The following is a 15226-nucleotide window of genomic DNA, read 5'->3' as shown; positions in this document are numbered from 1 at the left end:
GAGAGCATGGATTTAGAAACAGCTTCTGGAGACTCTGCAGACAGAGGGCCCATGTGGAGTGGGCATAGTTGGCAGTGTCCAGGCCACTTAAGCTGGGCCTTGTGCTAAGTTTCTCCTGTAACTGTGACATAGTATTTGTTTGTTTTGGGACCATGTCTTGCTCTGTCACCCAGGCTGCAGTGCAGTGGCACAATCTTGGCTCCCTGCAACGTCTGCCTCCTGGGTTCAAACGATTCTCCTGCCTCAGCCTCCTGAGTAGCTGGGACTGCAGGCATGTGCTATCCTGCCTACTTAATTTTGTATTTTTAGTAAGGACAGCATTTTGCCATGTTGGTCAGGATGGTCTCAAACTCCTGGCCTCAGGTGATCTGCCTGCCTTGGCCTACCAAAGTGCTGGGATTACAGGCCTGAGCCACTGCACCCAGCCATGACATAGTATTGGAAAGAAAAGATTTGTCTCAATGAGAGCTGGTTTTGAAGCAGTGGGGAAAAGAGGATTTATCAGGGTGATTGGCTAATCTTTTGGGGGGAAATTATATTTCTCTTTTATTATAATACTTCAAAATAAACAGACAAAAATATTAAACGTAAGTACAATACCATAAGGAAAACATAGGTGAATATTTATGTCATCTTGAGGAAGAGTTTGTGAGTGTGATGTCAAAGAGAAAACAAGTTTAAGAAGTTTGACTACTGATAGCTTGGTCATTTGCAAAAGAAAGATGTAGGCCGGGTGCGGTGGCTCATGCCTTTGGGTGGCTCATGCCTTTGGGAGGCCGAGGCAGGTGGATCACAAGGTCAGGAGATTGAGACCATCCTGGCTAACATGGTGAAACCCTGTCTCTACTAAAAAATACAAAAAAAATTAGCCGGGTGTGGTGGTGGGCACCTGTAATCCCAGCTACTTGGGAGGCTGAGGCAGGAGAATGGTGTGAACCCAGGAGGCGGAGCTTGCCGTGAGCCGAGATCGTGCCACTGTACTCCAGCCTGGGCGACAGAGCAAGACTCCGTCTCAAAAAAAAAAAAATGCCAGCAGCATTTAGGCCAAAGAATACATTCTTAAGGTATGAACAGTGCTTATAAGAGGGAATGCCGTGTGACCATTACAAAAACGGTCGCAAAAGAAGACAAATGGATGAAACAACTTGCTCCACAAATCAAAGAAGTGTAAATAAAACCCAAAAGACTGAAATCACTTATTCAAAAGATTTTTATTAAGAATTTGGACTATTACAATAACAGCCTGATTGAATGTTAACATCTAAACTCAAAAGTACTTCTTTTTTTTGTCTCCCAGGCTGGAGTGCAATGGCTCAGTCTCGGCTCACTGCAATCTCTGCCTCCTGGGTTCAAGTGATTCTCCCGCCTCAGCCTCCCCAGTAGCTGGGATTACAGGTGTGCACCACCATGCCTGGCTAATTTTTTTTTTATATTTTCAGTAGAGACGGGGTCTCACCATGTTGGCCAGGCTGATCTTGAACTCCTGACTCAGGTGATCCACCCGTCTCAGCCTCCGAAAGTGCTGGGATTACAGGCGTGAGCCACCGTGCCTGGCCAACTCTAAAGTATTTTTAAAGAAATGGCAGGCTGGGCACAGTGGCTCATGCCTGTGATCCTAGCACTTTGCAAGGCTGAGGTGGGAGGACTGCTTGAACCCAGGAGTTTAAGAGCAGCCTGGGCAATGTAGTGAGACCTCGTCTCTACAAATATATATGTATATATAAATAAAATGAGATGTCATCTCTATAAATACAAAGGAGAGAGAGAGAAAAAAACCAGAGAGAGATAGAAAGAAAGAAATTCTGTTTAAAAAAGAAATGCCCACTTTGGGAGGCCAAGGCAGGCGGATCACCTGAGGGCAGGAGTTCGAGACTAGCCTGGCCAACATGGTGAAATGCCATCTCTACTAAAAATATAAAAATTAGCTGGGCGTGGTGGTGCACACCTGTAATCCCAGCTACTTGGGAGGCTGAGACAGGAGAATCGCTTGAACCCAGGAGGCGGAGGTTGTAGTGAGCCGAAATTGTACCATTGCACTCCAGCCTGGATGACAAGAGTGAAACTCCATCTCAAAAAAAAGACAAAAGAAATGCCATCCTGTAATGTGTGCAATCTAGCGGGTTATTAGACATGAATGCAAAGATAAAAGTTATTCATAGTGATTTCATATCAATAAGCATTGCTTACGTTTATTTGTTCTCAAAAATTAAGAACCCCAAGTGACAGTTGATTTATCAAATCATCTTCTCCTAGGAAATAGAAACTTCAGCCTAGCTTTTTTTTTTTTTTTTTTTAAGACAGAGTCTCACTTTGCCACTCAGGCTGGAGTGCAGTGGCATGATCTCAGCTCACTGCAACCTCCGCCCCCCGAGTTCAAGTGATTCTCCTGCCTCAGCCTCCCGAGTAGTTGGGGTTACAGGCACCTGCCACTGCGCCAGGCTAATTTTTGTATTTTTAGTAGAGACGGGGTTTCACCATCTTGGCCAGGCTGGTCTTGAACTCCTGACCTCGTGATCCACCCACCTCCACCTCCCAAAGTGCTGGGATTATAGGTGTGAGCCACCGTGCCCAGCCCTGCCTAGCTTTTTAAAATAATCACCACAACAACAAATTTCAAAGTAAGTGGATCGTTTGCTGCCGCATTTGGAAACTTCCACTGAGCCGTGTTTGGCTGAGGCTGGGTGTGGCAGGAAAGGGTGTTTATGTGAGCACGCTGGTACACCACTCCAGAACTGAACCTGCAAGCTAGGTTGTGGGTATTGGTTTATGATGGCAAATTCGTCACTCTACGCTTGTAGAAACAATTGTGTGTCTGCACATATGTGCATCCCTGTATGTGTGTGTGTATGTGTGTGTGCGTGCATATGTATGCCTGTGCACACATATGTCTTGGGGAAAAGAGGATTGGAAAGTGAAGGCATCAGTACATGATTTGAATTTCAGGAGGAAGGGGAAAAGACATGAGATGCTGGCTGGAAACTCGGCAGCTGGCCTAGTAGGAACTCTTCACCCAGGGAATCCTTCAGCCAAGATAATAAGAGGGACAACTGGGGATCTCTTGTTAAAGTTCAGCTTTCCCATGGAGCAAAAAGAATGCCAGGGCGGTGAGACAAAAGACATGCATCTTAATCCTGACTGTCATTCATAAAACGCCTTTTCTCCATTCAGAGCGATTTTAGTACTTGGCTCTGTGGGCCAAGGGTAGAAAAGAACAAGAAGGAATTTTTATAAAGTTACACTTTCAATGAACTGAGCTTTCTATGAAAGAATTCAATCTAATTTCATTGAGCACTTGATTTTTTTTTTTTTTAAAGCAAGGATTGTTTTAAGTTAGATACACCAAATAAGTAAGTGATTGTACTAAACCGCTCCAGAAAACATTTTTAAAATTGATGATTTGTTAACTAAGTTCAAACCAGGCAAGGAAGAAATAAAATGGGAAGCTTAGTAAGTTTTTCAATAAGGACTACTTGTCTGGCAAAGGGATATTTCCCATTGAGCTCAACAAATACACAGTAAACGTTTGCCTACACCACAAGTCATACATTTTTGTAGGAGCCAATCACCAACCCTCACCTCTCCCCCTACTCCAGCAAAAGGCCACATGGAGAGGCAAACCATTTGCATGCACGGAAATATTCGGTTATTGCTAACTGGTAAACCCCTCGCTGTACACCCCCAGATTAAAAAAAATGTGTAGGTAGCTCATCCAAAGCCATCTCTACTGGATTAGGACTCTAGAATCAAAGAGCAGGCTCATAGAACAAGTGAACTTACTTCAGAGGCTTCCTCCCTGTAGGCATCAAAGAAGCTATAATCAAATATTTATTAGCTGTGCCTCTGGCTGGGCTGTCTAAGCAGTGGGGAGAATAAGGTATCTTAAGGCAAGGAATGGATTGCTAATGTAAGTGCTGCCTAGACACAAACAAACATCTGCTCTTTCATTACACAAATAAATTTCCAAGCACCTCCCTCCCCCTCGCTCCTGGGATGTGTATGCTTGTTTATTTTGCAACTGTATTTAGTCATGGAATTTCCAGAACCACTGGAGTCTAGGGAAGAAGCCCATGGCCAGTGAGTCACATTTTTAATGCACAAAGAGGGTTGTTTGGTGATTTTTAGAGATGATAATTGAGCATGGTCATGAGTAGTTTGGGTCACTGCAACAGAAGTTGAAGAAGAGGATACTGCTGTTATCTGCTCTATCTCTCATTGTAGAATTCAGCCTGGTAGTCCACTCCAATTCCCTGCTCCAGCAGAAACCTTTTTTTTTCTTTGAGACGGAGTCCTGCTCTGTCACCAGGTTGGAGTGCAGTGGTGTGATCTTGGCTCACTGCAACCCCCACCTCCCATGTTCAAGCGATTCTCCTGCCTCAGCCTCCCGAGTAGCTGGGACTACAGGCATGCAACCCCATGCCCAGCTAATTTTTGTATTTTTAGTAGAGATGGGGTTTCACCACGTTGGCCAGGATGGTCTCGATCTCTTGACCTTGTGATCCACCTGCCTTGGCCTCCTAAAGTGCTGGGATTACAGGCGTGAGCCACCACACCTGGCCCAGAAACCTTTTTCATTGGCATGACACATCATTTGTCCAAATGTTAATGCGGAAAAGCCAGGGCCAAGGGCAGTTCATTAGTTTGGCTCTTTTTTTTTTTTGGAGATTGGGTTTAGGCTGGAGTGCAGTGATGCAATCTCAGCTTACTGTAACCTCTGCTTCCTGGATTCAAGCAATTTTCCTGCCTCAGCCTCCTGAGTAGCTAGGATTATAGGTGCCCACCATCACACCAGGCTAATTTTTGTGTTTTTAGTAGAGACAGTTTCACCGTGTTGGCCAGGCTGGTCTCAAATTCCTGACCTCAAATTCCTGACCTCAAATGATCCACCCACCTTGGCCTCTCAAAGTGTTGGGATTACAGGCATGAGCCACTGCACCCAGCTAGTTTGGCTCTTGGTGTATTAAGTGTTCTGTTGGTGTCTTGGCATCCCTAAGCATATTACTGACCCTCCCCTGTAGACAGTAATCTCAACTGTAAAGTAAGAGGTAAAACTCCATGTAATCTACGAGGTCTGTGGTCAGAGCCTATGGTTCTAATTGTCCAAGTGAACAGCAGTCTTAAAATTAAATGGAGAGAGAGTTTGCTTTTAAAAAGATGGAAGTTGGGTGTGGTGGTGAGCATTTGTAGTCCCCGCTACTTTGGAGACTGAGATGGGAGGATCGCTTGAGCCCAGGAGTTTGAGGTTATAGTGAGCCATGAATGTGCCTCTGTACTCTAGCCTCAGCAACAGAGGGAGAGCCTGTCTCTTAAAAAAAATTAATTTGAAAAGGTAGAGAAAAAAATAAAAAAATAAAAAGATGGAGACCCCGCTTTTGCATCGAGTCTGCAAAGGGGTGTGTTTAGAAATCTTTCCTGTTGACTCTAATTTAGAGTTTTTAGGTCCAGATGAATATATTAATTCATCATATGAAATGACACCAGGAAGAATCTGGTTCCTTATTGAAAAGGAAAGATGTACGTCCCCTCTCCAGGAGGCCACCTCGGTGGGGCCCCAGGGAGGGGCTGGCTGCTCTACCTTTTAATGTTTTCATTTTCCTTTGCTTTGCAACGGAGATAACCAGGGTGTTGATGTGTCAGAAGTGCTGCAAGGAGAATGGTTTGGTTTCTGGCACCACAGTAAGCCACAAAAAGGACCAAAAATAAAACAAAAATTTCCGAAAGAAATGGAAAAGAAAATAATCCGAATGTAGCTGACAAGTTCAGTCTGCTTATGCAATTTCCACCTTAAGCTCTGACTCAATCTTTCTTCTTCAGCCAGCACAGGCCAGCCAGAAGATGACACTGAGACTACAGGTTTGGAAGGCGGCGTTGCCATGCCAGGTGCCGAAGATGATGTGGTGACTCCAGGAACCAGCGAAGACCGCTATAAGTCTGGCTTGACAACTCTGGTCAGTGTCCTGGGAAGAGAGGAATTTTTTCCGTAGGCATGTGATCACATGCAAGGCTATGATGTATATTAATTTACTTTATATAAAAATATATCTATCTATAAAATCAGCATGAGCCACCATACCAAGGAATAGTTACGTGGCTCAACAAAGAAGAATAAGTCCTCACTTAATGTTGTTGATAGGTTCTTGGAAACTGTGACTTGAAGCAAAATGACTTAGAAAGAACCAACATTATTTGAGGACCTGCTGCATGTCATTTTCCTTAAAGTCGCAGTTTCCAAGAATCTATCAACAACGTTAAGTGAGGAGTTACTGTCCTTCCCAATTTCGTCCACTTAGCTGGTGTGCTGATCACAGGTGGTTTGAGAGTAGAAGCCAGAGCTTCTCAAATTGGTAAAAGGAGCCAGGATTTTACATTTCCAATCTGTTACAGCCCAACTTTCAATACAATGAAAGTTTTCTTGGGTGTTGTGGCAATGTCATTGCTATAAAGGGTTCTAAATATATCTTCTCGGCCGGGCGTGGTGGCTCACACCTGTAATCCCAGCACTTTGGGAGGCTGAGGCAGGTGGATCACCTGAGGTCAGGAGTTCGAGATCAGCCTGACCAAGATGATGAAACCTTGTCTCTCTTAAAAATACAAAAATTAGCTGGGCGTGGTGGTGTGCACCTGTGATCCCAGCTGCTCGGGAGGCTGAGACAGGAGAATAGCTTGAACCCGGGAGGTGGAGGTTGCAGTGACCCGAGATCGCACCACTGCACTCCAGCCTGGGCAACGAGAGTGAAACTCCGCCTCAAAAAATAAATAAATAAGTCAGTCAGTCTCAATTTGTTTTCTCACTAGAGACTGGTAATAAACAGGACTAGAATCAGTCCACAGACCACAAGATTATAGACTATTTAGCCTCTCGATCAACACATTCTTAACCAGATGAATTTTAATTAACTCCTCATATGTGTTACATACCTACCATAGACAAGAGAAGGTGCCAGGCATTGGGAGGGATTGAGGAGGTCAATGAGCCGCATCCTCGACCTTTGAGGGAATCTATGATTTCTTTGGTAACAGAACGGAGGTTCCTGCCTGCCTATCTGACCTGTACACCAGCATCTCCTTAACTTTCTCTTTTTCTGCCATCTTGGCCTTTCTGACCTTTGAACACACTAAGCTTGTTCCAACTTAGGCTTTGGTTTTCTCTGCCTAGAACACTGCCCAGATCTTTCCATGGCTGACTTTTTCTTATAATTCTCAAGTTTGATGCCATCTCAAACGGCCTAAAGTAATCTCACCCCCACATCTGTTGGAAGTAAAGCTCAGAGTCGCAGAGAAAACGAACACTTAAACAAAAGATTTTTCACCAAGGCAAATTTATTTCTGTAGAAGGGTGTTTCTCGCAGGACTGGTTGTCACAAGAGCACACCGAACAAAGGAGGGAAAGGGCTTTTTTATTCTTAATGCAGTTTGTCCCTACTACTGTGTCCATTGGCTGGAGTTGGACAGCAGAATTTAAACTGAGCCCGATTGGCTAACTTGAAAGACAGTTTTGGCGGGAAGAGTCGTTACAGCGGGAGGGGTAAATTACAGAATGGCTGACTTTTTCTTACGCATCTCAAGGTTGATGCCATCTCAAACAGCCTAAAGTAGTCTCACCCCCACCTCCATCAGAAGTCACCCTCTAGCCCTTAGGTCAGCAAACTACCCACCAGATTTGGCCCGCCCACTGTGTTTGTAAATGAAGTTTTATTGGAACACAGCAATGCCCATTCAGTTGAGAACTGTCTGGCTGCTTTCCTACTGTAAGAGTAGAGTTGATTAGTTAGAATAGAGACTGTGTGGCCTGTACAGCTGAAATATTTACCCATCTGGCCCTTTACAGAATAAATTTTCCAAAGGCTAGTCTAGTCTAGTCTAGACAAGGCTAGCTTGTATTTCTTTCAAAGCACTCAAAATCATATCAAACCACCCTTTGTACTTATTTACCTACTAAATGTTCATATTCTGCTTCCCCACCCCAGAATGCCAGCTTCAAGAGAGCAGAGAATTTATATTATTCACATTATAGTCCCAGGGCTTGGAACCATGCTGGGCCCATAGGAGGTGCTCATTAGCATATGTTTTTTATTGTGGTTAAAAAAATAACATGAAATTTATCATCTCAACCATTTTTAAGTGTACAATTCAGTAGTGTTAAGTATATTCACATCATCAAACCGATCTCCAGAACTTTTCATCCTGTAAAACTGAAACTCTATACCCATGAAACAATAACTCATTCTTCCCTTCCCCCAGCCCCTGGCAGCCACTATTCTACTTTCTATCTTATGAATTTGACTCCTAGGCACCTCATGTAAGTTGAATCATACAGTACTTGTCTTTTGTGACTGGTTTGTTTCACTTAGCATAATGTCCTCAAGGTTCATCCATGCTATGGCATGTGTCAGAATGTTCATCCTTTTTAAAGCTGAACAGGCTGGGTGTGGTGACTCACGCCTGTAATCCTAGCACTTTGGGAGGCCAAGGCAGGCATCACCTGAGGTCGGGAGTTCGAGGCCAGCCTGACCAACATGGAGAAACCCCATCTCTACTAAATATAGAAAATTAGCTGGGTGTGGTGGCAGGCGCCTGTAATCCCAGCTACTCGGGAGGCTGAGGTAGGAGAATTGCATGAACCTGGAAGGCAAAGCTTGCGGTGAAACGAGACTGCACCATTGCACTCCAGCCTGGGCAACGAGCGAAACTCCATCTCAAAAAAATAAAAACAAAAAATAAAAAAATAAAGCTGAATAATGTTCTGTTGCATGTATAGACCATACTGTGTATCCATTCTTCTGTCTGCAGACGCTTGGGTTGCTACCACTTTTGGCTGTTGTGAATAATGCTGCTATGAACATGTGTGTACAACTGTCTCTTCAAGATCTAATTGTTCTGTTCATTTTCTTCTACTTGCAATTCATGCCATCATATGTTCCATATTTTTATGCCACCTTAAATCCTTTTATAAGGCAGGGTATATATTTTAAAGACAGTAGGCTTTATTTCCTGTTTTTCCTCATTTACACCTACAATAGGTGGCAACAAGTGTCAACAGTGTAACAGGCATTCGCATCGAGGATCTGCCAACTTCAGAAAGCACAGTCCACGCGCAAGAACAAAGTCCAAGCGCCACAGCCTCAAACGTGGCCACCAGTCACTCCACGGGTAAGAAAACCAGCCACCTCCATGGGGGCTGATCTGCTTTTGCATAATCGGTGCATTCCAAAGTCCATCAACAAATATAATAGTCAATAGGGGGCATATTGGGATGCAAGAGTGACTTCTGAACCAAGCTTTATATGGTAGGTTCAGAATTCTATTTCAATTGATACATTTGGTTTAGTGGGTTGCTGAACATACCTCTCTACCTAGAATAACTAGTGATAACACCCGCACAGGGTGAGTTAAGTAGCTACTGAGATTGCATGGCGGACCCCAAGTGGATAGAATGTGACGTGAAGAACTTTGTGTTGACACCCAAGGGCACGACACTCAGCCATCCTCTGTAAATCTTAATAGATTCTATATGAATACTTAGCACCCTACCTTGAGTTCAGGTCTGTATGCATGGTGCAAGAATCTGTTCTCCACCTGGCGCGGTGGCTCACGCCTGTAATCCGAGCACTTTGGGAGGCCGAGGCGGGCGGATCACAAGGTCAGGAGATCGAGACCATCCTGGCTAACACGGTGAAACCCCGTCTGTACTGAAAATACTAAAAATTAGCCGGGAGTGGTGGCAGGCGCCTGTAGTCCCAGCTACTTGGGAGGCTGAGGCAGGAGAATGGCCTGAACCCAGGAGGTGGAGCTTACAGTGAGCCCAGATGACGCCACTGCACTCCAACCTGGGCGACAGTGCAAGAATCCATCTCAAAAAACAACAACAACAACAACAACAAAAAAAACAAGCTTTTTTTTTTTGTACCCCCATGTTTATAGCAGCATTATTCACAATAGCTAAAATACAGAAACAACTCAAGTGGCCATGGATAGTTGGATAGATAAGCAAAATGTGGTGTATATGATGGAATATTATTCAGCCTTGAAAATGAAAATGCAGACACACAATACAACATGGAGGAAACTTAAGGACATTATGCAAAGTGAAATAAACCAATACAAAAAAAATACTATATGTCTCTACTTATATGAGACCCCTTGAATAGTCAAATTCATGGAGACATAAAGTAGAGTGGTGGTTGCCAGGGGCTGGGGGAAGAGGAGAATGAGGAGTTACTGTTTAGTGGGTAGAGTTCCAGTTTTGCAAGATGAAAGGGGTTCAGGAGGTGGATGGTGGTGATGATTGAACAATAGTGTGAATGTACTTAATACCACTGAACTGCACATTTAAAAATGGTTAATTTAGTACATTTTATCCTGCATGTTTTACCACAGTGTTGGCGGGGGGGAACCTTATAAAGGGCTTTGAGATAAAACCTGAAGCTCACTCCAAGCTGTTAAAGAAATGGTTAACATTTAAACACCAGAGAAAGCCAAGTTGAGCTAAGCAAAGAAGGAATAATCAATATAAATGATCATTGGAAAACATTTCAAAATTTTGGAGAATTGCTCATTTGTAACATGAGTTGACAGCTAATCAGCAGCAGAAAATTCTGCCATCCATGTTGAATATTCTGTCATACTTCGTACTCCTTTTCTGTTCCTTTAAAAAAATTCTCAGTTGCCTGGGAAGTAACTCATGTTACTGTTTCTTCCTGTCCCCTGCCCCACCCTGTCACAAAATTGCCCCTTCCTGTCACAAAAAATTGTGACTGAGTGCACATTCCTACTTAATACATCATTATTCCAAGACATTTTCACATGTGAGCCAAAATGTCATTATAAGCACTCAGTTTTGAAGGGGTAATTTTATTAGGGCAGCAGATGTTCAGTTTTGCTGTGAAACACCCAAATACGATGACGTGCACATGTATGATGCATGCTTATGATCACAGTGCCATTGGGAGGGAGATGGGAAATATGGCACTAATAAGCTCTAATTTAGTAACAAATCCTCCACAAACTTTAGTAGTATATTTTCTAACCAATGGTGTCTTTGATAATGGTATATTAAGAGCCTGTCAGCTGCCACGTGGTAGGACGTGATCAGCAAATGATTGACTTATCTCTTCAGGCAGTTGACTTCTATCAATGACATTTGGGGAGTTGATTTGATACCGTCTTTGTTCTGGGAAAGCTCAAATCCAGCCGTGTCCTATATGGTGGGGTAGCACAGTCAGCATGAGCTCTTACGTGCTCTATACCCATGGGCTTAGCTTGTGCAGGGAGTGCTGGTTTCTGGGACCTGTACCCTGGGGCCATCTTGAGGAGGGGCCTTGTGCTGAGGAGAACCTTGGCACAAAAGGGATGGTTTTCAAACCCAACCATTAGAAAAAGTAGGCATCTTTTACATGATAGTTGGCTAGTTTTACCACTGATTAGGGAAGCTACTGGATATCTGGGGTATTTTGCAAGCTGTGAACTAAGATTTTAGGGCAGGGCCTGATTGATGATTAACTTCTCCAATTTCTTATTAAATCAAGGCATCTTGACTTTTTCTCTATCTGCAAACTAGTCAATAGCCACCACCCAGAGGAGTTAAGGACTCGTTATATAAAGAGGTCAAGAAGAAAAGACATTTTTATTTTTAAATAGGTTATTGCATAAAATTATTCAAAAGAAACTCACAATGACAAATACTCACATTGTAACTATTAGACTGGGTTTGACTGCAGATAGAGACCCTAAAATAACAGTGGCACAAACACAAAGGGTGTATTTGCTCATGAAACTTAGCTGGGCCTATTGTTGCCTTGTAAAAATTTGGATTTTGCTACCAAAGAAGTAGCAGGAAATAGATATTGAGACTAATCACAATCTTGGTCACATCTTCCCAAACTAAAGTATTAATCTCAAAGTGAGTAATACCTCTTCACAGTCTGTCCCTTCTCTGTGATCTTGACATTGGACTAAGAATCCACAGCTCTGGATTCTTCTGCTACCTTAACCTCTGATACTCCTTGATCATTTATTTAAGATCTTTGTGGCTCAGTTTCCTTTACTCTGCTTTCTAAACTATAAAATTAATACATAGAAAAGTGCTATGAACCCATTGGCGTGAATAACGGTTCATAAGTTAGATAATAATAGTTACAAAGACGGTGTCACATCGGGGCTTGTTTAAAAATCCCCGGATCCAATTTATTTAAAAAGCCATCCTCTTGGTTTATGTTTTGCTGCTTTCCACTTGGGTAAATTCATCTTTTGCCAATTGTTAAATTATAGTTATTAAACCCTAATAATTCTACATTATTATATCTTTCTATTCACAGAGAAAGTGGATGGAGACACACAGACAACAGTTGAGAAAGGTAGGCTAGATTTTGGCATCAAAATACTCTTACTGGGGGTTTTTAAAAATTTCTTTGAAGCTAATTGTTGAGACGAATTGCGTTCTTTTCTGGATTGCAGTCAATGAGAGCAGATAGAAAACATTCCGAGAACAGATTTCAAGCTTTTTTTTTTTAAAGAGAGAAAAGGGAATTTCTTGTATTTGAAACTAAGCAAACCTCAGATGAGTCTATTCCCTTAATGTCAGATATGGGGAATGGTATCATATCACAGTTCATCATTACTAAGGATGAAAATAGGGGCCAACTTAATAGTCATACGTAAACACTGCCCAAAAATTAACACTTAAGCCAGTGTGAATGTTACGTTGATAGATCCTCAGACCCAGAAATCTTCCCATTTGTAAAATAGGATTAGACTAGCCCAGATTTTCTCCTTTTGGAAGAAATGCTCCATGCTCAAACAACATAGAGCAATATTTGCTATGTGCAGTAGGGCAGTGGCTTTGTTTATATGTTACATATTTTATCACCGATGCATTTTTCCTCTGGGGCTCATGCTTTTTTTCTCTCTCTTGTTCAGATGGTTTGGCAACAGTGACCCTGGTTGGAATCATAGTTGGGGTCTTACTAGCCATCGGCTTCATTGGTGGAATCATCGTTGTGGTTATGCGAAAAATGTCGGGAAGGTACTCGTAAGTAAATAGCTTACACCCATGTGATAGGTAAATGAAGCCCATCATGTCCAGTACTCAAATCTTTGAACTAATAGAAATCTCTAATATAAGCTGGGTGTGGTGGCTCGTGCCTGTAGTCTCAGCTGCTGGGCACCTGCAGACCAGCCTGGGCAACATAGTAAGACCCTGTCTCAAAAAAATAATCTCTGGTACAATGGTCAGGTTCCAAAGTTCCTTACTTGGGGCTCTTGAGTGCAGTGGCTCACACCTGGAATCCCAGTGCTTTGAGAGGCTGAGGCAGGAGGTTCACTTGTGCCCAGGAATTTGAGGCTGCAGTGAGCTATGATTGTGCCACTGCACTCCAGCCTGGGTGACAGAGCAAGACTGTGTCTCTTAAAAATAAGAAAGAGCCTCTTCATCTTCAAAAGGACTACATCTGAAGTTTCCCCAGAAGGACAAATGTCTACCTGGACCTTATAAATTTCCAAAATAAGAGAATCAGAGCCAGAGGTGGCTTGTAAGTTGACTTCTGTTGAGATCTGACCACATTTGATCTCTTGTTTTAATTTTCCAACTAACTGAACTTGGAAGAAAACCCAAACCAAGTTTTAATCTGATGCCTAATCAGCCCGTCTCCAACCATCAGAGAAAAGGCTTCTAGAAAACCGCCTGTCACAGAGTCAGCAGCCCATTCGGATTAGGAGTTCCACTGAGGATGGGGTCTTTTTCATTGAGATCTTCTACTCTTGCCCTGCGTGCACCCACATACGTGGTCATAGACTCCTAGCTTTGACTGTTGTTGAAGGGAAGGAGTTTTTTCTCCTTATTAAGCTTCCTTAAGAATTCAGAATATCTACACTTATGGCCAGAGGAAACCTTTTTCTTTCTCTTTCTTTTTCTTTTTTTTTTTTTGAGACAGTCTTGCTCTGTCACCAGGCTGGATGGAGTAGTGCGATCTCGGCTCACTGCAACCTCTGATTCCCAGGTTCAAGCGATTCCCCTGCCTCCGCCTCTCAAGTAGCTGGGACTACAGGCATGCACCACCACACCTGGCTAATTTTTTGTATTTTTTAGTAGAGATAGGGTTTCACCATGTTGGCCAGGATGGTCTCGATCTCCTGACCTCGTGATCCACCCACCTCAGCCTCCCAAAATGCTGTGATTACAGGCATGAGCCACCGCGCCCGGCCAAAAACCTTTTTCTTATATGAGTTGGAGGGATGATATATGATGGAAGGGAGGGGAGAGAACAAGTGATAAACACCTGGAGGGTTGAGGGATACAGGGGCAACACAGCTGTGGACTTAGCGTGTTTGGAAAAGCCAGGCAGTTTGACCCTGCTGTGTGAGGACGAAGGCATGGAGGAGGAATGTCAGGAACAAGAGATGATCACCAGGTGTCAGAACTTGGAAGATTTAGAGCAAAGGACAATAGGAAAAAGGACTCACGGAGTTACTATTCACAATGCCAGTAAGAGACACGACCGTCACCCTTCTCTATTTTCACAGGCCCTAAAGAGCTGAAGGGTTACGCCCTGCTGCCAACGTGCTTAAAAAAAGACCGTTTCTGACTCTGTGCCCTGTCCCTGAGCTCGTAGGAGAAGATGACCCGTGGAACACTTGCCTGGCCCACTCAGAATCCACGGTGACCTCTCCGCTTGCCAAAATAACCGAAGGAAAGACTGTTCACCAGACCTGGCTCCTCTAAACATTTGCTGTTCCAACATGTTTTTGAATATACATTCTATAAAAGATTATTTGAAAGACAACATTCGTAGAAAATGGAGCAAAACTGTATAAACCGATTTGTAACTAACACTGGACCATTGGATCGATATTATATGCTGTAACCATGTGTCTCCGTCTGACCATTCTTGTTATTGTTAAAATGCAGAGGAATCTGGAAATATTTATATCCACGGAGTCCTTGGATCCAGTGCTACGTCAGTAAATAGCACCAGCATTTTGCAATTGCTGATCTGCTGAAATGTACACATTCTGGTCTAGTTTGGTCTATCTTTTAAAGCCTGATCTGGTGTGAATAATCAAGTAGGAAATCTAAACTTGGATAACACGTGGTGAACAACTGCCTTTAGCTGGTCCAGATTAATCATTTCAAAGACATCCATTTTAGATCACAAGCAGGAAGTCGATAGTCTCAAAGGCACTTTGTTTCTCCCAAGTAGGCCACCAGGCAGCCTCTAGAGTTGCTTTACCCAAA

At 43.2% G+C, this 15226-nt stretch overlaps 1 protein-coding gene across 2 annotated transcripts in view; it reads left to right on the top strand.

The window, feature by feature from the left end:
• Nucleotides 1-14997, top strand: part of PDPN (podoplanin) — a 32490-nt gene extending 17493 nt beyond the window's left edge. The window contains exons 2-6 of one of the 2 annotated variants that reach the window (XM_001148148.8): nt 5812-5945; nt 9018-9147; nt 12312-12350; nt 12913-13024; nt 14515-14997. In XM_001148148.8, the coding sequence (XP_001148148.1) occupies nt 5812-5945; nt 9018-9147; nt 12312-12350; nt 12913-13024; nt 14515-14521 (422 nt within the window). In that variant the 3' untranslated portion in view covers nt 14522-14997. The remainder of the gene's footprint in view (nt 1-5811; nt 5946-9017; nt 9148-12311; nt 12351-12912; nt 13025-14514) is intronic. The other variant, XM_009448656.4, reaches the window with a different exon arrangement.
• Nucleotides 14998-15226: the final 229 nt, after the last annotated feature.

The sequence above is a fragment of the Pan troglodytes genome, chromosome 1 (genome assembly GCF_028858775.2).
Source record: "Pan troglodytes isolate AG18354 chromosome 1, NHGRI_mPanTro3-v2.0_pri, whole genome shotgun sequence".
Lineage (NCBI taxonomy): Eukaryota > Metazoa > Chordata > Mammalia > Primates > Hominidae > Pan > Pan troglodytes.
This window is presented reverse-complemented; position numbering and strand designations above follow the sequence as displayed.